Source organism: Dromaius novaehollandiae, chromosome 4 (genome assembly GCF_036370855.1).
Source record: "Dromaius novaehollandiae isolate bDroNov1 chromosome 4, bDroNov1.hap1, whole genome shotgun sequence".
NCBI classification, from domain to species: Eukaryota; Metazoa; Chordata; class Aves; order Casuariiformes; family Dromaiidae; genus Dromaius; species Dromaius novaehollandiae.
This window is the reverse complement of record NC_088101.1, coordinates 12353688-12377191: the sequence shown is the minus strand read 5'-3', so window position 1 is coordinate 12377191 and position 23504 is coordinate 12353688. Positions and strand designations below refer to the sequence as shown.

General features: G+C 41.4%; 1 protein-coding gene across 10 annotated transcripts in view; it reads left to right on the top strand.

Annotated features, from left to right (window-relative positions):
- The window catches only part of RUFY3 (RUN and FYVE domain containing 3), a 59571-nt gene that overhangs the window by 27476 nt on the left and 8591 nt on the right, over window positions 1–23504 (top strand). For 7 of the 10 annotated variants that reach the window (XM_026103533.2, XM_064510426.1, XM_026103535.2 and 4 more), the window contains 13 exons: window positions 3788–3961; window positions 5321–5438; window positions 7224–7325; window positions 8353–8476; window positions 9354–9415; window positions 10860–10925; window positions 11027–11096; window positions 13272–13364; window positions 13969–14049; window positions 14673–14840; window positions 16303–16400; window positions 20117–20236; window positions 23044–23149. In XM_026103533.2, coding sequence (XP_025959318.2) covers window positions 3788–3961; window positions 5321–5438; window positions 7224–7325; window positions 8353–8476; window positions 9354–9415; window positions 10860–10925; window positions 11027–11096; window positions 13272–13364; window positions 13969–14049; window positions 14673–14840; window positions 16303–16400; window positions 20117–20236; window positions 23044–23149 — 1382 coding nt within the window. Of the gene's footprint in view, window positions 1–3787; window positions 3962–5320; window positions 5439–7223; window positions 7326–8352; window positions 8477–9353; window positions 9416–10859; window positions 10926–11026; window positions 11097–13271; window positions 13365–13968; window positions 14050–14672; window positions 14841–16302; window positions 16401–17744; window positions 19933–20096; window positions 20237–23043; window positions 23151–23504 lie in introns of those variants that run through there. The other 3 variants (XM_064510428.1, XM_064510427.1, XM_064510429.1) reach the window with 3 other exon arrangements.

Genomic DNA, 23504 nt, shown 5'->3' with positions numbered 1-23504 from the left:
CGGTTTCTTTAATTTTTCATTAGCAATTGATTTGTCACGTAAGAAGAATCACTTTGGATGACTGCCTTGCTACTCCTCACTGATTTGATCAATGAGTTCTTCAAATAGCAGGCGTATGAGAGCTCCACGCTTCGGTAGTGCTCTGTCACTTACGGGAATGCCGCTGAAGGATCCTGGCCAGTGGGGGAAAAAAAATCTTTGAATCATGGTAGCCAAGCCAAGCACAGCTCTGGCCTACAGCTGTGTCTGTGATAGGAGAGCTTTCTCACTAATACTGCGGTGAAGTTCCTATACTCTTAAAGAGCAACTGTGTTGTTCATTAGCATTATCCAGAAGGACAGAGAAGAAAATATTTAGTAGTATTAAGTTTCTTTTAATTGTGCATGCACAAGAAGTATGTTTTTGAATTCATTCGTTCTGTATTATGTCTCTTTTTCTCTGTTCCTGAATTTCCACTAACAGTGATTGTCCTCTTAGCTACATCGCAAAGCAAAAAATGGATTGCAAATCAAAAAATCAGTCATCTGCTCAATATATGTGCCAAATCCAACAGTTTAAAACAATAGTAGTTCTGTAAAGGCAATAAAGAGCACCCACTAAATTAAATCCCTGTATAGTCCAGCTCTGCTGCCAAGAATTGCATTCTTAAACCAGTATTTGGAAGCTATCTTAACTATGAAAATAAACTGCGAATTCTTAACTGCAGTCTTTTCAGAAGCTGGGAACCAAGAGAGTCAGTACTTGAAAAGTTTACATTTAGTCAAATAAAATTCAGAAGGAGTTTTGATCACTTTGTCCCTGAGCAGGCGAAGATTGGGTGGAGATGCAGAAGAGCAGCTGGACTTGTTTGAGACTTCTTTGAACAAGAAGCCGCTTTTCCACGGCAGCAGATGTGGCCAGGAGTGTGGTTAGACCAGTGGCTGCTGACAGTCAGCGTGTGCGGCAATTCCATGTGGTATTGCTTAGCACCTCCTGCATGCTTCCCGTCTCCATCGGAGACCTTCCCTTTCAGAGCCCGCTGCTGACAGTACTGGCTGCTCCGTACAGGCGCTGTCAAGATGGTTCCGGTGAAATTCAGGGAAGGAGACTTCTGGTACTGCTTCACCCTGGAGAAGAAAGGGGCAGAAAAGAGGCTTTGTCCTAACCTGCTTTTGGAGAGACCGAACAAATGTACCCATGGTATCAGCATCTGAATGGTGACAGCCGCTTTGACTGTCCGCTCTCCCTGGGCTGTGATTGTTTTACAGCTGTTAGCTTTCATGAGGGGTACTCGAGTGTTGCTAGCACTGTTGCAGCAGAGCTAAGTCTGAGTATTTATCGGAGCAGTCAGCCTCTCTTATGAAAACAGTCTGTATTCTGGCAGACAGGCCTTACTGTATGTGTATATAGTCTTGCAAAACTAAGTGGTGATGTTTGGTCCTTATTAATAAGACCTCACCAGCTTGTTGGCCAGCTAGCCTTGGAGCCATGGGAACCTGAACATGGCTTACTTCGTGGGTAGATTAAGCAAATCTCCCTTTAGTCGAGGGGTTCACAAATTCTCTGGTCTGATCCCCTTTTCTGTTTCTTAGGCTTTGAGGCTGGGTATGGCTCCACTTCAGTGGTTACTTTTCCTCTCTCAACACTGAGGTGCCTTTCCTTGGCTCCTTTTGTCTAGTATGGGGAGTCTCAATCACACGGTGGTAGCAACTCTTCTCATTGCTTGTTTTGGGTTCAGTCACAGGTTACTGTAACTATTGCTCATGTCAGCTACAGGCTGCTGGGCCTACAGTGCTGGTCAGCCCGCAGGAGATATCCAAGACTGTAAGCGTGGTTGACGTTATTTCTAATAATCCTATAATTCTACGAAGTTTTGCTTCTTGCCCTTTCCCTGGGGATGGTGGGTGCTGACGAGATGCCTCATCTTAGTGGTAGTGCATAGAGATGACAAGGAATCCGTATTTACTCGTATCTGAGCAATTGGGTGACACAGGGCAAGTTCTGCAGGAAGACTGCAGTAGTCTCAGATGTCCCCCATTGGCTTTTGGCAAGCTGTTGCATTTTAAATTATGAGAAATTGTTCTTCAAACTTATATTGATCGGGGGGGTGCATAAGAGCTGTGACCAACCCAAACAGCTCCAGTCGACCTGCCTAGTAGAGATTTGACCTCAGTAGCAAACGTGCTGAAGAAAAATACGAATGTGTGCAAGAATCCAACTTGGGAGTGGATCCGCTCAGGAGAGAGGTTGCATTTTTTTTTTCATCTTCTTGACAATGACTGGTGTTTCCAGGAGAGGCGTAGGAACCTGTCTAAGCTGTCTACATGTTGAAGAGATGGAGTCTGCAAACAGTCAGAAAAGAGCTTGAGAGTAGCCTGAAGGTGGTGAGAGTTGCTAGGTAGCTCTGGGTGAGGGTGGTCCAAAGAATGAGCAGGAACAGACATTCAGATTCTACTGCTTAGGTTTCTGGTTACTTCTGTGGCATCTCTTGTCCAACTTACCTAAGCACTCTTCCACATTTTAAGTATATTTCCTCTTGTTCTAATAGAAGGATTTCAGCCTCAAGTATTTATTTGCTTTACTTGATTGCTAAACACAAGCATGCTATGTGTCAGTATGGCAGCTTAGATGTCTACAGTGTGCTTAGGTGTGCACTCTTAGATGTGCTTTGGTCATGTTTCTGCTGTTAGGTTTAGTAAATTCACCAGTGAAGGTGGTAAATTAGTTCAAGGGTCCACAGCTGTTTGCAGCAGCCATGGGCTGAACATGCCTTAGGAGGAGGAACTGCTTGCACAAAGGAACATCTAGCTCGGAAATTGGATGCGAGATTGTAGGTGGAACAGATGCAAGTAGAAAACGTGCAACTGATGGAACACTGTATTTAAGTAGCAAGGATTTGTCTGTATTACTGTATATCTCTAGGCCTAAAGCTTGAATACACTTTTCTTGTTGGGGGGGCTGGAACAATTTCACTCCGCTTGCAGAACGGTACTGAACAGGTTTCTTGAGGTGTTGGAAGTGCCCTGATAGTGATTGAAAAGAGAGGCACTTTGTAAGAATAGGTGTTTGCATTAGCGTCTTAGACTGGGCCAGAGAAGTCAGAGCACGGGAGGCCTGCAAGGCAAGGTGTAATTGGGGAAATGGATGTCTGTGCTTGTTTCTTGCAGTGAAAAGCATCTATCAGGTATACATGTCTGAATTCTTATGTGGTATGATGCGATAGAGGAAAAAGTAACTATGATATGGCACAGGAAAAATATGGTATTGGAAAAGATCTGTTAGTGTTGGAAATGAGAGAGGTGTTGGCAGAACCATGAAGATCAGCTGCTTATTATCAGCAGTAAAATACATCAATATTGTTGAGAAAGTGAAAAGAGATAGGTGGAAATTGGCTCCATGTTACATCTGAGTTAAAAATAAGTCATTCTAAGTAAAGATGGAAGAGAACAAGGGACAGCCGTAATGTTCAATAACGCATTGTCAGATGTTAAGCACAGTATTAACGGCTGTCTTAAAACATTTTTTTCTTCAAGACTTCAGGTGTCTGTAGTTTATTTTCAGTATTGAGGCACCCTTAGTGTGATATATCATCTACTCCCATTTCAGTACGGCTTTCACCTTAAAGCACTAGCGAATTTTGATAGTCTCAACAAAAGACCTGAAGAGAGCGCCTCACATCAAAGGGTTGCTGCTGCTATAAATGTTTTCAAAGCTGAGGGATAAAAGAGAGAGAGAGACATATGGGATATCTTACTGTATTAAAAATAGCTTTTGTTATTCAACAGTATCTTTCTTCTGTTTTTTATAGATCCTAACTATCTCATGGCTAATGAACGCATGAACCTGATGAACATGGCGAAACTGAGTATAAAGGGGTTGATTGAATCAGCACTTAATCTAGGCAGAACACTGGACTCTGACTATGCACCTCTTCAGCAGTTCTTCGTTGTGATGGAGCATTGCCTTAAACATGGCCTGAAAGGTAACACTGTTTAAGAGGAGTCCCCCTGGGCTGTTCGTGATAGTGTAGGAGTGAGAAAGATCAATCTTGTTTTAAGAATCTGGTTTCGTAATCTACGGTAGGCTGAAGAAAGGCCGAACAGGGTCACTGCATTTGATGACAGCTGGCTTGAGGGAACACAAAATCTGAAAGATCTGCTTAAGGTGTAACGATGCAGGTGAAATGTTTATGGTTGTTGCAGTTATTCATCATTTTTAAAACAACTTTTCAGATGTGATGGGTATAATTGTTTGGTGATAAAATGGCCTCTTCAGCAAATGCGTGTCTCCTTTTTTTCGGCACTTCCTGCATTAGTGGCTTGATATTCCTCTTGAGGGAAAGAAACTGCAATACTGAGATCCTATCTCAATAGTTCTGTCAGAATTGTGGATTTCAGCATTGTGCAGCTAACGTCTCCCTAGCTGCTCTCTAAAACTGCAAGCAGAGGATATATTTAGCTGTATAATACGGTGTCACAACTGAAACTGTTGAGTACTACACTACCTTTCTGGACTTGCTGCCGTTGCATGATGATAGCTTGAGATGAAAAGTGGTGTGGAGGATATTAAATTCTCTTTTGAGAGTTCTTAGGTACATCTTGTGATGTTTTTTTAGTAGTTGTGTTCAGCATTGCCCGCTGAAGAAGTGATTCTTGTGACAGTTTAGATAACCTTATGTAAGGGAGAAGTATTCATACTCTTAGCGCTGCTGTTGTCTATCTGTCAGTGTCCCTACTGCTGGCCGTAAGTTTGAGGTTAACAGTTTTCAGTGTTCTTACTGTTACTGTGAAGTAGCAATAGAACTATTAAAGAAGCAAGTGCATTTCTAGTTTTAGTTACTGGGGGTCTCTAGAAAGCTTTTCTGAAGGAGGAGAGGATGGACAGACAAGACCCAGGAATATATGGAGGAGAAGGAGGTTAAAGGTGGTGTGATTATTTTTCGTGTAAGATAATAGTCAGTGAGGGAAAATGATGGTGCACACACTAAGTATAGCTCAGAGGCAGTGACAGTATCCTGGTAGAAATTTTGGCCTCCAATAGTGAATCTAAGTTGCTGGTTATCACTAGATGATGTTGTTTTGCCATATTTGGGATGTATAAAATGCTGTCTGGCATCTGTTTTGAGCTTCTGTTACCTTATTGAATGACACCCGTAATTCCCACATTCGACCATAAAAAGTGATCTATTGTATTTGCCCAGCAGGTAGTCCCAGAAGACTCTTTCCAGTGATTTTTTTCCTACTGTAATTTCAATTCTGTATGTGTTTGAGAGTGTATTTAATTAGCACAGCCTGAAAGGACTCATTTTATGTCCTTTTTTTTTTTTTTCCTTCCTCTCCAGCCAAAAAGACTTTTCTTGGGCAAAATAAATCATTTTGGGGACCACTGGAACTGGTAGAAAAGCTTGTTCCTGAAGCTGCAGAGATCACAGCAAGTGTTAAGGATCTCCCAGGGCTGAAGTGAGTATGGTCTTTACTGCGCAAGGACGTAGTATGGTTTTCTTGTAAGAACGATCATAAAGAAGAGAAGGAAGGACAATCAATCTTCAGGAATCCATCTGCCATCTTCTGCTGATACAAGTGGATCATACTCTTCTTTTAATTAAGGAACTGCAGAAGGAGAGGAAAGATATTTTCTTTCTGTATTAAGAACGAGGGGACTTATGGACAATAGTATGTTTATTGCTAGCACTAAATGAGTGATGATGTGTCCTGTGAACAGGACCAGCCTTTACTGACTCCCTTTCTGAAGTCAGATTGAAGAGAAGGTCATCACAGGTTAGATGCTTTTGAGCCTGATTTTGGAGCATTAGATATCCTGAAGTCATTTTCTCTTTTAAATATATGCAGATAAACTTGTGAATTTTGTGTAAAAGGAAGGCTCAGTCACGAAGTTGAAGATAATAGGTTATGTTAAAGAGGGGTAAAAAAAAAAAAAAAAACCTCTTTGCAAATACATTGCTTTTAAGAATTGCATAGTCACCTCTGGTATTGTATTCAGGTTTGCTTGTTCGAGTTCTGAAAAGAAACTGTAAGAGTGAAGGCTCTCAGCATGGAGAATGGGGAGAGAAAAAAAGAAGCTTAAGGAGGCTTTTATATGTGGGGCTGGCTAAAGACTAGGTTGTCTTTGCTCAAAGAAGAGAGGAGTAAGTGAAACAACAGAAATAAAGCAGAGAAGGTTTCTGTCAGGTTAGCAATTAACCACGCACATATGGACAAGTGCTATTACTGGAGGGCCGTGCCTGGAACAGCTTACAGGACCAGAGTGAAGTGCTGGCACTTTCATGCCAGGGCTCCTGTTACCCTTTCCTGTTAAAAAAGAATACAGGAATATTAAATAAAAACCCCCAGCAGTTTTAGAATAAGTCTTTAAAACTCAGCCTTGTATGCATACTAACTGGGAATGAAGTGTCATGCATTACTGAGGTCACTAGGTAATGACGATGAGGACTTCTGTGGGCAGTTGCTGCTTATACTAGTTAAGATCAGAAAATGGAGTGCTCCGCATGCTGCTTGGTATAAGACAGGTGACTGACTCCTGGAGGTTGAAAAGAAATTTCCTTCTGATCGTAGTACTGCTCAACAGAGGGGATTTGCATCTTCCTTTGGAGCATCTGGTACTGGCTCCTGGCCAGCATGCCAGGGTAGATGAGCCAGAACTGTGATGCAGCGTATAATTTCTCATATTTTTAAAGCTGTGTGCTTCCAATTGACAGGAGAAACGGGGAGGGGGGGGAGACTGTGACTATAACCTGTTATATCCCGCGAGTGTGTTAATGAGCAAAATGCTTGGAGAAGACTACTGAATTGGTATTTTTGGATGTTTCTGTGGATTCTCACCAGGCTTAACACCTACCTGAAGGAGTGGTGCCTGGGCATCTGTGCGGTATTGAAGTTGACACATGTTCTTCTGACTTGCCTAATGCAAAACTGAATTTGAATCGGAAGGTGATTTATCCAAGCAGCTGGTCTTTGTCTATGTAGTAGCCTCCAACAGGGGTAGAGTGAGGGAAATACTAGTATATTAACAAATACATAATTAGCTATGAGAGAAGCAGTGATGGCTTAAATAAACCTGTCTGTAGCTATTTGCACTTACATATCCTGTATTTCCCTCTTTTCACTGGTGAGGACTGGATCTTTGAGATGAGGTAGACTGCAGAAACTTCAGAGAGAGCAGGATTATTAAAGCTGTTTGTGAATGCACACTGCAGTATGTAACTGTTTTGGTACTGGACTTTGTAGGACGCCTGTTGGTAGAGGAAGAGCTTGGCTTCGTCTGGCTCTAATGCAGAAGAAACTTTCAGAATACATGAAAGCCTTGATAAACAGAAAGGATCTTCTCAGGTGAGCGTTTCTGTCTCAGCTTGGTTTGACTTGTGCCCTCTTGTACAATCTTTAAGATCTTTTGTGCCCTAATGATAGTATGTGTGTATTTTTTTCTGAGTGGCAGTGTTGTGAAATCTAGAGCTTGCTCTGAGGGATGAACAAATGCTCAGTATTCTTTATTTAGTCAGAAGCTGTCATTTCTCCATTTTAATCGTCTCAAGTATCCATTACAACAGATGCGAAGTTTTATTCCAAATAGGTGATTTAGTGACATGTTTGTACAGAACGAATACACCGTTCTTTGTTTGGAAGATCTTGGGCTTGGATTTATTTCTGACTTTTTCCCTTACTCACTGTCTGACTTGGAACAAGTCATTTTGCTTCTCTGCATCTCTACTGTATTTATAAAAGAGCAATAACTTTGTAGATCAGTTGAAACTCTATGGGTGAGAATCACAGTCTGTTCAAAGTGGTAGTGTTTAATAAATATGTGGGTGTTTCTTTATTCAAACAAGTAGATTTCTGTTGTCTGTTCATGCAAATCCATAACTGACTGTGGGTGAAAAGGGGAACTTTATGTCCTCCACTGGAAAATGTGGAGGTGGCTTCTGTTAGAGAAGTTTGTAATAGTGTAGTGAAAGTGTGCAACTTTTACAACTCTGACATTAAGCCGCAGTCTTAAATTTTCACTTCACTGTAACCTTACTCAAAAATCATTCTTCATTGCCTCTCAACAGTTGAGAGTCCAGGTCTCCTGCTTCCTGGCTGTTTGCCTCATCTAAAGGCATAGTGTGCTAAGAGATATCCGTTTTGGGCCCCTCAGAGCAGAAGTACATTGATGGTACACAGGAGTACATTTCTGTGTGAATTACATGTCCTCGTGGCTTTTTATTAAGCATGAACTTGCGTTATACTATTGTACGAGATAGCAGGCATAGCATTGAAGTGGTCACGTGCTTGTGCTAATTTATGCATAAGCTTTACTTCACTCTAGTTGACTTTTAAAGATACAACACTTTCTCTTCTCTTGCTGTGCATCCTGCAGTGAATTTTATGAGCCTAATGCACTCATGATGGAAGAAGAAGGTGCTATCATTGCTGGCCTCCTAGTAGGGCTGAATGTCATCGATGCAAACTTTTGCATGAAGGGTGAAGACCTGGATTCACAGGTACTGGGTATTCAGTTTAGTGGATTTTTTTGCTCATATAAATCAGATCAGTTTTCCACTGTAGAGGACTTCATTCAGCTGAGATATGTTTGTTACTTTTAATAGTATAAGACTAATAAAAGCTTGTTACTATGATTGCGTTCTTGAATTAGCTGGCAGCGCTGAGATCAGAGGTTCAAGCTTTTGTTTTTCTGACGGCTTCCTTCAGCTTAGTTTTTGCTGATGGAAATATATCTTCTGTACTCATCTTAGTCCCGTAAATGTAGTGCTGCTTCTGACTTGCGTGCTAGCAGAACACTTTGCCATGCTACTTTTTGTACAATAGCGATCTAGCTGCCAGTCTTACGAAGAGTGCTATTGCCTCTGCTCTCTTAAATTTTCATTTCTTAATGCCCTACCCAAAAGCCCACTCCTCAGTTCTCTTTGCTGCCAGCCTTTGCTGTGGTCTGAATGCAGGTTGCTGTGGAGTGAAACGTGGAATAGAAGAATAGACAGAAAGAGGGGAGAGATGGGCAGAAATATTAGTTCACTCATGGCATGTTATGAGATCATTCTGTCTGTGAACCAAAGGAAAATAGGCCAATATGCACTTCTGTTACAGCTTGCCTGGGCAGTGTATATGTGGGTGTGTTGATGACATTATTTTGTCCTTGTCTCCTAAGACTTGCTCGCCAACTTGCTGTTTCTCCTAGTATGTTTTTACTTGAACTAGTCTATTCTTCCGTTTGTTCTGGGTAGATTACTGGTATAATGAATCCGTATTATAATAAAACATGCACTGATGTTTTTAATGAATGACCCTACTATTCATGGATATGAGGAGTGTTTAGTCTTAGGAAAAGCTTTTAATGTAAAGTGCCAAAATTTTCTCTTTTAGGTTGGAGTTATTGATTTTTCCATGTATTTGAAAGATGGAAACAGCACGAAAGGCAGTGAGGGGTAAGTGCAAGCACAACTGTTCTCCATCTTACCCTGTGGTAACTTGTGTTCAAGTATGCAAGTTGTCCTGTAAGCTATTGCGTTTTTCAGTCAGATGCTTCTTACAGTGAATTGCTCTTTTTTTGTAAACTATAACTTATAAATAAGACATTGGAAGTATTGGGGGGCGGGGGAGGGAGGAAAGTCTTGCGGAAATTTTGGGTGTTCTTCCTTAACTGGACATTTGAAATGAAAATAGTTAAAAAGTGACCCTCTGCTGAGTTATGTCTGCTGTTCTTTAAAGCCTTTCCAGTAAAGAGTTCAGCAGCCTTTAACGGTTGTGTAGCTAGCAAGATAGGAATTGATTTTCAGCACTGCAGCATCCTTAGAAATAAATTTTCCAATCAGAAATGACTATAACTGTAATAAGAGTCCAAATAAGAGTTTTTGTGCCAACGTACACAAATATAGCTGGGTAACATTCAAAACGAGAGGTTGAAAAATACAGCATGGGTACACTGGCATATAGATCTGGTGTTCTGGTTATCTGAGGTTCTTTAAGAGTACTTCTCCCTTCTTAGGAAGTTTTACTATTTTGAATGTAGGTATATTTTATTTACCATTATCCCTCAGGATCAGGTATTTTGCTTTCGTTTTTTTGTCTGTTGTTTTATTATTAGAACGTGCTTTTCTTTAGTTAAGATTTCCAGCAGAAATGCATGCCACACGTGCACTTGTTGACAGTTTTTGTTGAGTGGATTTTGGATGAGTCTTGTTCGATATAAATGAGGTATAAAGAACAGTGTTTTTTCACTGGAATGCTGTTGTGCTAATTGAAATGTTGTATGCCTTGCTGTTCTGCTTTTTTTTACAAAATGCCTGAATGTTGTCCGGATGAATAAAGTAGTTGCAGCTTCTGAGAAGTCTGAGAACTATGCCTGACCATAAATACACAGACTGTAGCTCAGCTTTGCTATTAGACTGTAGCTCAGCTTTGCTATTTCGTTTGTGTGTCTCAGACTCATCGGGACCCAGTATGTTCATTGCTAAGCTGGATATGTAGGCTGTACTACCACGTTTCCTCTTAAACCTCTTACAATATCTCTTAGTTCTTTTAATGCAAATGTAGAGGTTTGGGATCAGAGAGAAACTGTACTATTTCCTCATCTTCCCTGCGGCTTTGTCCGTTTAAGCATTCAGTGACAGCCTGCCTGTGTCCTGCAGTGAGTATGAAGCCAAGCCAGGAACCCACACCACTAGGGATGACCAGGGTAGAGCTTACGTCCTTGATGGAAGCCAGCTGGATGACTAGGGGTTGACTCTTCTCTGTATCGTTATCTTTCTGTGTGGTAGAGCAGGCCTGCCGTTCTGCCCGGGGGCCTCCGGAAACACCATGCAGTTAGGTACCTGTAGATAGGGAAGAGCTACACGCAGGGTGAGCCGAATGTTGCCTCTTTTTCCCCAGGGATGGTCAGATAACTGCTATTTTGGACCAGAAGAACTATGTAGAAGAACTGAATAGACATTTAAGGTAATAAATGATTTTTTTATTATTACATAGTATAACATAACAGAATGCAGACTTGAAAAAAAGAAGGAGGAACTACTATAGCATCTTCTTCTCTTTAACAGTGCGACAGTAAACAACCTACAGGCAAAGGTGGATGCCTTAGAAAAATCCAACACTAAACTGACTGAGGAGGTAAGTGTAGTAGAAAAGGATCTACTATTTTGGCCTTTTGGAATCAAGGATTAAAAAGGTATGTGAGAATTTATTTCCGGAACTTGGATATGCTTGATCATGGCTGTTTAAGGATGCAACTGGAATAGCTGAGCAGCCAAGAAATTGTGTTGGCTGTCACCATTAACTACACATGAAGTAGAAAAACAGCAAACTGTTTATGTTAAAAAAAAAAAGAAAAAAGAAAAAAAAGCTATTAGAGACACTTTCACCTCTCTGAAATCTTTTCAGTGCTTTCTGGTTTTTGGAAGATGTCTTAGAAAGCATCGAACAGTGTATGTGATTTCAGTTGCCATATAGTATATGTAGGTTACAAGACATTCAGACATTATAAAGAAATTTTCAAACTTCTGTTTATTTTGTCTGATGCAGAAGTTGACTGCAGCGATAAGATATTACTTGAAATGTTACAATGACCTTTCCTCTAGCTCATCACAATTTGCAGGATATAAATGAAAAATACATCATTGTGGATAAAATGTTGTTCAGTCTGGTCATGGAAGGTGGTTCATAAATGAGTCATAAATGTAACCTGTGTTTTAATATTGGCTTTGCAGTTCATCAGAAATGACATAAACGCAATATAACTTTCTTAGGGTGGTGTCCTGACGAGCGGGTGATAGATAGTAAGACTCAACCTACAGGATTTACAGTATTTCTGTTCACATGTCACTTAGCTTGGCAGAATGATATTGTTTGGGATGTCTCAGTGCTCTTGCAGTACAAGTATGAAGTAGAAGTCCTTTTAGAGAAAGGACAGTGGCAGCTTTACCATTTCTTTGCTTGTTCATGTTCATCAAAGCGATTTGTGTGTCTGGTTATTAAACACCTGCTCTAATGGATATATTTCAAATGATGAAGAACTTCAGTGGTGGAAGTTAGTGTATCTACTTGTGCAGTTAAGGAGTGAAAATTGTATTTTGCAATTAAAAAGATTTTTTTTCTTTAATTTAAAAAGGTTATCTACAGTAGGCTGCCTTTGCAGTGCTGCTGCTCTTGATTTATTATTACCTGCTGAATATGCATGCTCTGTCAGTTATGCATGGTACCTGTGAGATTAATTCCTATGTTTGCTGAAGTATTTGTTGATTTTAATAATTTAGTTGCTTGTTGCTTACTGAAGTCAGCATGCTATTGAAAGTAATAATTTACCTGACACTGGAACACACTGTGCCTATCAGAGCTGTGTGCAGGATGTAGTTAATGAGTTGTGTCACATGTCACATGAGTTTGTCTATTTGGCATGAGCTGTTCCAAAGACTCTCACTCTTGTCAGGGTAGTTTTTATTTGGATTTGTCATTTAGTAACATTACTGATCTCTTAGAACGTCAATGGGCTTTCTTTTGTCTGCAAGGTTTATGTAGGTCATGATTTATAAACCCAGAAAACAGAAATTCAAAGTTATTTTGGTCTTTGACCATACACTCCAAGTCGCCTGTTGGTCTGAAATGAGGTCTTCATCAGGAAATCCTCTTGAGGAAGATGTCCTGTTTTGTACAGGTGATGTGTGCTACTCACCTTCAATTTCAAGCCAAATTTTCCTCTTCTAGTGAGGTTCTAGTAGCACTTCTGGTGCTGTCTTGCCCAAATGCCTAAGCAGCTTACATCTCAGGTGCTCTAACTAGTCGTGTATCCAAACTAGCAGAGCTTTAGCAAACCCACACAAGTATTTCTTCTGTCGTTATTTATTTCCATTGCTCAAGTCAACAAAAGTTAGCTGCCATGTTCCTCGCATTTCTCTGTTTTATTATCTTGGCAAAGGAGGAGGATTGAAGTGAGGATTCCTGTAGATTTGTGCTAACCAAGTGATAAACAGAATCTAGCAGGTAGTGACCTGCAGAACTCAGTAACTTTACTGAAAGACATGAACTGAAATAAATTGCAAAGTCTCAGTTTTGGCCGATAATGGAAAGCTACCACACTGGCACTAACTGATACTTTTTTTTTTTTTAAGATAGCCTCTCTCCATAGAGAGGCAACAGCAGAGACCGAATTGTACTTCAGTACTGTAAAAAACAAAGTAACAAAAACTCACTCCAAATGTCAACAAATAAATACTTGCTGAAAATCTGTCTAGAGAAAAAAAAAAAAAAGTCAAGTATGTTTTTCATACAGACCTGTCATTTTGTTCACAGCTTGCTGTTGCGAACAACAGGATTATTACGCTGCAGGAGGAGATGGAGCGGGTTAAAGAAGAGAGTTCTTACATCTTGGAGTCCAATCGTAAGGTTGGTTTGTGTATGATTCTTGAACCCACTGGGCAGGTCCAGCCTAAATTTGGCAGGGAGGTGGTGTTTCAAAAAGGCTTCATTTCCTTATGTATCTCACAAAAAAGAGTAGCAGAAAAGAGTGACTCCAGCTGGGCCCTCCACAGAGGGCAACAGATGGATCCTGGCCATAGTACATCCTGCCTGGCAGTAGCTGATTAAACTATGAGCATGTGCCAAGCTGGTGGCTGACACAGCATGTCTGTGGCTTGCTGTGTGGACATGTCAGAGGGGACAGGAGGAAGGATGATTTACTGAGAGGCTGGCAGAGAACTTAAACAAGTAGGAATTCTGCTATTTTGGTCTGAAATGCTACCCTTTCCTGAGATCAAGAGGCGGTGTTTTGGACAGGCAGCATATGCACCGAATTGCTCTAAGCAACTTAGTTACAGAGAAATACATTACGTTCGCAAGAAAGTTCCACGATGCATTAACTGAATGAAGCTACTGAACTTTGATTGAACTTTGCGGAATTTGTTTTCAAAGTGGGAAAAGAAAATGGTCAGTACATGGGAGGATTGCTAGTATATAATGATGGGTTAATTGGATTTCTTCCTTAACTTAGGTCACTAAAGACAGAACTGCAGATGGACATGCACTTACTGAGGCACGAAAACAGTTAAAGGAGGAGACTCAGCTGCGGCTGGTAAGGGCAATGGGAGCTTGGCGCTCTGCAAACTGGCTTTTTAATGTAATTATTCAGTGTCGATCACTTTTGAAAAGGTTTGGCCGGGGGTTATTGTCATTCCAGCCTTCCCTGCTTCAGCCTGATCTGAGACAGTCTGTCAGAATTGATGCAGATTTTGTGGCTGGGTTGACCAGCTGTTCCTCAAAATGGGCAGTGCACTTGAGTTTTTAGGTCCTAGGTATCCCCCTTGAAGATAAGGTTATTGACACTATCTGAACTGTTTATTCAATATAGCATGTTCAGTTCAATATAGGATGTTCATTTGGTGGGGAGACAAATGCTTGAGCAGAACATTTTTAGGAAATAAGTCTGCAGACTTTTCATTGGTCCCCTTCGTCAGAAAGATGGGCCAAAATAGACTTCCTGACTCACTGCTAGTAATGTTGTTCACATTGCTTTAATGTTTGACTGAAATTATGGATTTGTTGTCCTTAATTGCCTTTGATGTGTCCAATCTGTAGCTGTGATATGGGCAATGCAGCACGCTTCTAGGTGGTGACAGCATTGGCAGGAGTACAAAGGTTATCACACCGATGGTGAAAAAAGCTAGTTGGAAATGCTGACTGCTGTGCATGTTTCAGGATGTGGAGAAAGAGCTGGAGGTGCAGATTGGGATGAGACAGGAGATGGAGTTAGCCATGAAGATGCTGGAGAAGGATGTTTGCGAGAAGCAAGATGCGCTGGTGGCACTCAGACAGCAACTGGATGATCTCAGGGCCCTAAAGCACGAACTGTCTTTTAAGCTGCAGGTAGGGAAAGAATTAAATCAAATGCAATGAATTCCTAGTAAAAGTGTTGGCGCCTGTGCTTTGTCTTTTTTCCCTCTCTGTTTAGCAGATACGTGCTATGGAAGGGTGACAGGCTGTATAACTTACTTCGGTCTTACTGCTGTTTCATGCTTTTCCCTATCCATGTGCTTTTTTATACATTTGATTCTACTTGTTGCTCACATTAGGGCTGGCATGCTTAACTTCAGGTTAAATGTGATTTGGGCAGGGAACTTTGGGGAAGATATAATTTCTGTAATGACATAAGGACTTGTAACCTTTTTGCCTTTTTCAAATTTCTAAACCAACAAGGAAGATGAAAAAAATGTGGTAAATGAACAGAGAATGCCATTTCCCCATACAGGTTACCTTCAGAGTGTCTGCTTCAGCCGCAGTGTGTAAGCTGTTACAGTAAGGCTGGTATTTTCCCCCGTGTAGGAAACCACATGCAGTGTTAGGAGTTGTTTGGGAGGGTGTCTCAGTAGTGGGCCACTCTTTGTTTGAGCAAGTTTTTCAGAAGCTTGCATGATTGATAGGTGTTCAGTGGTTCCATGTTGGTTCCTTTCTTAGCATGCTAGAAAACAGAGAGATGGGTTTTTTTCCAGCCCCTTTTTGAGAGACTCTGCTGGGGCAGTCTCTCTCTGCCTGATTTTATTTCTGTGCTGGTGCAAATAACGACTTCCGCAGCCCACGAGCTTCTTTCTCCAGGGTGAAGGCAAGCGATTCAACAGCAGGAATCATGGCATTTGGTTCACATTGCTTTGCAGCCTGCGGATGTGCTCTGTAATCCCTGACATGTCTTACAGTTAGGTACAGAAGGTACAAGGTGCTAAGGGGCAAGACAGCAAACTGTAGAGCTTTAACAATTGATCGTGTTGGGTGTTAACGCAGCTTGTCCTGAAGAAAGCCTCGTGATGATCTGGAAATGGGTGTTTTCCACTGCAGAAAGCATGTTCTGGTTTTTGAGATCTAAAATCTGACTGTGACTGCTTCTATTCCTTCACAGTTTAGTGTTTTAATGTATGTGGTGACATTACCTATGTTACTGTGAACTCACAAAAGGAGACTCTTAAGGAACAATGTGTAATGCCCAGCAATAAATCCTGAAATTAAATTTAGAACAGGACATAACTGTTTCTACTTTCCCTGAGCCACTCATTCTGTGCAGAACAGTTGAATGATAGGAGCAGGTACTGCATTAATGGATACTCTATAACTAGCTGAACTAATCACGGTATTTCCCTTCTGTGGGGTCCAGATGTACTCTGCATCTGTAGGAGATGGTGTTTCCTGTTGCAATTAATGATTTGGTGTTTGGTTTTTGGATCACCTTCTCATGTCTTGTTGGCTTTTGCCCATTTCGTTTCACTTCCCAAGTGATTTATTGTGGCTTAGTTTGGTTTTACTGCTACTTATAAAAGATGTGATGCAACTTTCTTTACAGAGTTCAGACATGGGAGCAAAACAGAAGAGTGAATTAAACAGCCGTTTGGAAGAAAAAACAAATCAGATGGCTGCTACCATCAAACAGCTTGAACAAAGGTAAAAAATGAAACTTCTACAATTATGAACTTGTGTGCATGTTCTAGAGGCACAATGTGTGCTGTCTGAGTTTTTTTTCAGGCAACTGTGTTGATTGTTTTTATTAGAAGCTTTTTACCTCAATTTTACTTGAAGGTTACAGACAAGTGGAGTGATATTCCTGAGAAAGTCATTTATAGACAGGCTTTGTTTAATTTAGCTTTTTAAGTTTGAAGGGCTTCCGCGTGACCTAGCCCTGCTCTATTTGTCTGCTAGAATTGCTACTGACTTGAATGGAAGCAGAGCTAATACTGTTACACGTGTAAGAGAGTGCACAGCTTAGCCACCACTAAGCAGAGCTACATAAGGAGAGCAGGCTTGGGTCTCTTAGCAACAATTTCATGAGATGCTGTTAGAACTGTTAGAAGCCTTTCATTAAAGAGGATATACTACTAAAACAGTAATTACTGTAGAAGCTTTGTGCACCTACACGAGCTGCGTATTTGCTATCCAGTCATTTACAAGTCGATTAGCATCTCTGATAGCACTGATAAAAATACAAATACAAATTTAGAGAAGTGCTAGTCTGATAATGATGGTAGTACAGTGGGAGCAGGAAGAAGTGTTGCAAGAGAGACAGATCTCCGAGATGCTCGGTTAGGCCAGGTCACTTTGGTACTGTTCTGAAAAAACACCCAAATGGAACTGTTCTCCTTATTAGCAGCCAAACAGTCTGGGCCTTGTGCTTTCTGGGGAAGCTGAACTTGAAAAAAGCTCATGTGAAAGTGAATCAAAGAACATGATAAGGAAGCCTGATGGTCACTGGAAGTTGATAAAGATAGCCAGCAGATATAATACCATTTGGGCTAGGATGTTTTCCATCTTAATGGCCATGTTGTTCTCTCATTGCTAACCCTCATGTAATTAAGAGGGCTGCAGCAACAACGTCAAATTGGTTTGAGAGGTAGCAGTGTTCCTTTTTCCTCCCCCCCCCCCGCTCCCCCATTTTTTCTTGTTCTTGAAGCCAAGCCTTGCAGTTGTTTGGTGTAAGGTTCAGAACTTAATTGCCTTGAAATGGGACTATAGTGCTAGCTCCAAGCAAAATCAGGAGGAATGCTTAGGTCTCAATAACATATTTTTTTTCTGAGGTATATTTAATGAATAGGTAAATGCACTCAGGTAGTTATTTCATCTTGGGGATTATGTTCTGAATGGTTCCTTACCAAAAAGGTCACTTTGTTTGTAGAAACTTTGTATTTTAAAACGTGTTATGATACCTGTTCAGCTAATTTGATTTGCTCTTTTTCTCTCACTGTTCTTATTTTTTCATTTCCTCCTCATTCTCATTCTGACTTACTCAAACAGTGAAAAGGATTTGGTGAAACAGGCAAAAACCTTAAATAGTGCAGCAAACAAACTGATCCAGAAGCATCATTAGACATTTTTATGTCTGGTCACCTCACAGCTCTGACATCAGAACTCATTTATGAGGGGAGAACTTGAGAATTACTAAAAGCAACTGTTTAAATGTTAATTGTCTCCTAAAGTTGATTTGGAATTTGCTGAATTTTTAAAATCAGTGAGTTTTTCTTCAGAGATTTAGAATTGGTTATAAAAATCCCTAACCTTGCCATTTAAACTGTTAAACTACCGATGAGTTGGCCAATAAACACATCAGAAAAGCATAAGGAATGGGAGATATGTGGCTCTGTACCTCTCGGTGATGCATACTGTATACAGCAGCACAAATCGTCAACATTTATGGATACTAGATGCGTTGCTCAAGCCAATATCTGATTGGCCAGCTCTGGAAAGTCGACTAGTTTTCTGTGTTACCCTTTTTGTGAAGTAGACGAGAAAATGCATCCCTGGAAGTTGTTGAAAGTAGTTGTGTGCGTACCCCAAACCGTTACCCGTTCACTTCTGTTCTGTGGGTTTACCCCCCAGTCAAAGACGAACGGGTGCATCTCAGTAGCTCATCACGTGAAGACCAGCCCTCTTTTAACCAAGACTGCTTGCAACAATTTTGCCTTAGTGACTTGGTGGGAGGGTGGGGACTTATCCTTATTCCTTTAAACTTCATGTGTCCAGAATTAGTAGCTAGGTGTCTTAGAGTAATATGATAGAGTGGTAAGTTCAGTGAAAACCTCCTTATCTTTGCATTGCCTTCTACCTCTGCCATGGATCCCTCTAGAAATACGTCGCAGTTCTTCCTGACTGAAGGAAGCTGAGGAGAGGTGTTTTGATAGGTCTTTCCTCTTCCTAGAAAGGGAAGTTACACATTTTACAAAAATATTCTGATCTTTATACTCTAGTGTTTAAAAAAAAAAAAAAGAAAAGAAAAGAAAAAAAAAAAGGGAAAGAAAATGTGTAGTGGTGGGGAGTGGGACTGGTAATTTGGTACTTGACCATTCCTTGTCTGAGTAGTTAGTGGTTTAACAGGAAGAGTTGCCTTTTGCTATTACACTTGTTACATTTGCTTCTAAGTTTCTGTTGCCTGATACAAACACAGAATTTGCTAATGAAAGAGCAGCTAAAGCTTGGAAACGGCTCTGAATAGGAAAAATCATTGTCAACACCCCAGTGCAAAACTTCAAGTAACTGTAGCTTGAACTACTGTAAATGAATATCCTCTTCCTGGTGGCAGCAAGATTTCACCATGCTGGCCCTTCACAGGCTTTAGGTTATAAATGCTCCTAGAAATGTTTTGCTTCAACAGAATCACATTTGGGTTTTTTTGTGTTGAATAGGGGTCGTCTTGCTCTGGTGAGATGCTTGTGAAAATTCTTTGAGGGCAGCTTCTCCTCTGTCCTGTAGAGTAGTGCTCCTTGAGGTGGCGGGAGGCGAACGTGACTGTAATGCAACTGGGGAAGAGAAAACCTATCGAGTTCTCACTTAGGTACTTGTAAAGATCGGTGAGGCTCAGCCTCGTCCTCCTGTACACAAGCGTGTATCACTGCTTAGCTTGTCTAATTGACTCCTGCACAAGCAGACTTGGAGACCATGTTTGAGTCTTTAAGTGATCCCCAAGTCGCATGTTTGGAAGTATAAACTTAATCTTTAGATAATCTTTTACTATAAAGGCATTTTAACTACCTGAAAGAAATGAAAGCTTAAGGTATCCAAATAGCTAGTTAAGACAGTTAACTCCCCTGCCCCTCCTCAGATTTCTTTTGTAGAAATAGTGGTTTGGGCTGGTTTTGTTTGCTGTCACAGCAGTTCTAAAATAAGATAAGAGTAAGTATCTGGCAGTTTCTGATGTCAGGCCCAAAGCAGAGATGCTTTGATATGCTAACGCCCGGGCACTTGATCCAGTGTGATAGTCTGTGGAAGAGACCAGGAAAATGCACTAATTCTAAACATAATAGCTAACCTATGTTGCAAGTTCCAGTTACATGTGTAAAGCTGAAATGTAACCTACATTAAAATCACATTTGGCCTAAAATTCTGTGTACTTGAGGTTTGCTTTGAATCTGGATAAAAGTGATGTTTTATGTTTTTCATCTAATGGCTGTAAACTGTAGTAATAGAATAAAAAACATTGAAAATCAGAGCTTCTGCCTGGTTCACCTACATTTTACTTTTCTTTAGAATATTTTCCTCCTTCCCATTGTTTTTACCATCCCTTTTTTTGGCTTTTCCTTTTCACTGGGTTTTTTAATTTGTTGTTTGAACTCGGTCTTCCTCCCCACCATGGCTTTTGTTTTTTATCACAAGTTCATGTGGCTCAAATCCAGATTGCGACAGGCAGAGAAGGACCGTCAGTTGGCTGAGCAGGACAACCGTCTCTTCAAGCAGGAGTTTGGGGACAAAATCAACAGCCTGCAGCTAGAAGTGGAAGAGCTCTCCAGGCAGCGGTGAAGAGATCCTTTTCTAATCTATTTGTTGGGCTGTTCTTACTATGTCTCGTATAAAAGCTGGCAGGACAATCCCCCAGGAAGGGGTTGGAGGGGGAGAGAAACCAGCTGCCGAGCCTGTCTGGGGAAGCTCAGTAGATCCTCGGCCTGCCCTGAGGTCCATGTTGCAGGATAGCCTGCTCTAGGTAACGCGAGTTTCTTGGATGTGTGTCTCCTAAGTGCAGGCAGACCTTTGACTGCAACATTGACTTCTCCAAAGTCTAGCTGTACATCAGTTGTTTTCTTTTTTTTTTTTCCCCTAATAGCGTAACTTAGGCTCTGAAGCAAACTGTGAAAGCAAACAATTTGCTTCTTGCTGATCAGCAGCAATGTTCAGCTAAGTCTTTGCCTGGCACCGACACTTTTACAGGAGCAGGGAAGAGTTTTGGAGCAAGGGAAGCTCTCCCAGTTGTCAGCCTGACAAACAGTACTGTGTCTTTTCTAGTCAAAACCAGTTTCCATTTTGCTAGGAAGCAACTAAAAAATTGGAAGGCAAATGTTAGAAAACTTAGCAAGAGCTATCAAATTTACCCCTGCAGTGTCATCAGTTTACCAACATCAGGAAAATAGAAATCCCCTTATCTTAAAATAGAAGAGCATGTCTCATTCTGCAGACATGACGCATCTTCTGTTCTGTAGCAAGGTCACTAGGATGAACTGTATGAAAGCTTTGCTGGATGGGTGGTTTTCCTTTTTTTTCCCCTCCTGCCACAGTTGCTTTTGTTTCCTATTTCCTTGTGGCAGATGCTTAAAAGACAAAAAGTAGGAGAGGCTACCCACAAAGCTGGTAAATGGCTTTTATTGGAAATTCGTGTCAGGTTCCAGGTGTGCACATGAAGGACATATGCATATATGTTAGTACAAGTATGCTATTTTGCTTGTCTACATGTGAAAATGTAACCTTTGGTTATGTTGAACTGGACCCAAAAGTATGAAATTGAACAAGCTTAGAAGTGTTATCAGATATGAAAGGGAGGTGTTTTCTCTGCATATGCGTCTTGTACGAAGTCAGTTTAGCTGAATTAGTGTAACCCTCTGGGGAGGACACTTGCAGATGAGTAGATTCTTGCATCAGTTTGGCTTTTACTGATTCCTTTTTCACTCATGCTAGATCAAGGTGGCGGTATGAAAATGAGTGAGCCTCCTTTCCAGGAGGCTGTACTGCTTTACTTACCCGAGTTTCTGAAACAGGGAGGTGTAAGAGATACTGCAGGGGGTGGTGAGCTTTCTTTCTTGAATTGTGTTGCTGTAAGAGAAAATGGGGTTTTTTGGTGTGTTTTTCTATCAAGTTTTAAATGAGAGTTCCCTGGTTGGTTTGGTTTTGAATGCACATGTGGTCTGGATTCTTTTCTGGATCCGCGTTTCCACCAGCTTTACTCACTTCGCTCAGGCTATCTAATTAATGAGCCTATAGTCATAATGCTTTATTAAAAAAAACTGTCGGAGAAGTATTGATGCTAATGAGGATAATAATGGATAATGATTTTTTGAATGGAAATGAAGATTGTGGGCTTTTTACAGTACAAGTCTTGCCACTGCTTTTACAAGCTGACTTTTTCAGTCTGTAGCCTTTGATTTTGGAGCCTGCTGTATTTCTGCCCACTTCACTTGTAAAGAATTCAAAAGTGGGGTTTCTGGCACTTCAGTCCCTGCCTGTGCGCGTGCCTTAGAGCTTTGTTGCTCTTGTGCCCTGGCAGGCGGCAGTCGCGGAGCTGCTGAGCTTGTCGGTGCCAAACTGCAGCTAGTTTGCTCCTACCCGCCTGCCAGGGAGCGAGCTGCCGTGGCTCAAGACCACGTGTCCCCGAGTTAAGGGTCTGCAGTCCCCAGCGAGGTTTTGAGTCATGCTTCCCTTAGGCCTGCTTCAGACTGCGTCAGGGACTTCAGACGCGCTTGCTCGTCTGTCCTTGACCTGCTGATCCGTCTGTCTCACGAATAGGAATATGCAGCACTCGGCCGTGTCTTTGTTCCCTCCAGCTTGGTTTACTGCAGGATGCTCTGTGCGGGACTGACCCAAAAGCCTCGGCTGCGGCGCCTCTGCGGATCAGAGCCCCAGCTACTTAGCAGTCTTGGAGGAGCGTCTCTTCCTTGCAGATTAGACTAGAGCAGCGTGTTGACTGCAAGCCGTAAAACAGCACACGCGTTGTGTTGTCAGCCCGCTGGGTTTGCCCTTCCTGTTCAAAGCCTGGGTGCTCACCTGCTCGCGTCCCATCGCTCGCCCAACCTGAACAGCAGCGCAGGGTGCTGCCGGCGAGGAGCCCTCGGCCTGAGCCCTCCGTTGCTCTCCCAGCACTGAGCCTGGCTTTCAGGCGAGGTGTCAGAAAAATGGCAGCAGCTCTGGGGGTCGAAGGTTTTTCTCCCTGCAGGGATAGCTTTGAGAAATGGTTGAGGATGTTGCCTCCGGTTTCCCAGCTGGTCTTGCAGCAGTTTACTTGTCAGGGAATGTCTTTTTGAAAGGGCATCGATTAACGCTACTGTAGTCAATGAATATCTAGGTCATTTTTGAGGACCTGCAGACTTAGCGGACAGGTGTATTCCTCGCAAAATTGTGCTAGAATTAGACTAGGATTTTTTAAATGCGACATCTCAGCGTTTTGTGGCTTGACACACTGGGAGACAGCTTTTTACTAAGAGGCAGCTTTTAGCTCTTTAATTGGGGTTCAATCCCTTTGGCATGAAGAAAGAGTTAAATAGTTCATGTAATGCAGGCTCTGTGTGTTGCATGTTGTAAAAGCGTAGCCTTTACTCACAATTGCACCTCAATATTACAGGAGCCAGCTTGAACTAGAGCTGAAGCGGGAGAGAGACAGATGGCCACACAGTCACCAAAGTAGCCAAGAAAACAAAAAAAGCTGCCCGAAGAATTGGTCAAGAGCGGTAATATGAGCTTTTGTCGTCTTTGCTTGTATTTAAGTATAATTTTGCTTGCTCTCTTTTCTTTGGTTTTATTAGGCAATGTATGTGTATTGTTAAAGTACCACACCAAGAAGAGCTTTGAAATGTTTTTTGTTTAGGTCATATATACACTAAATAGGCATTTTATTTGTTTGAGCCCTGCAAAAATATTTCAAGCAATACACTTAATTGCAGAACATGCGTTTCCTATTGTAATATGGGTAGCTTTACAGCACCTTAGCAGTGACTGTGTTTTCCTGTGCTAGTTTAATAAAACCGAGTGTGATATTGCAGGAGAGATGCTGTACTCATTATATCTGATGAAAAGTAAACTAGC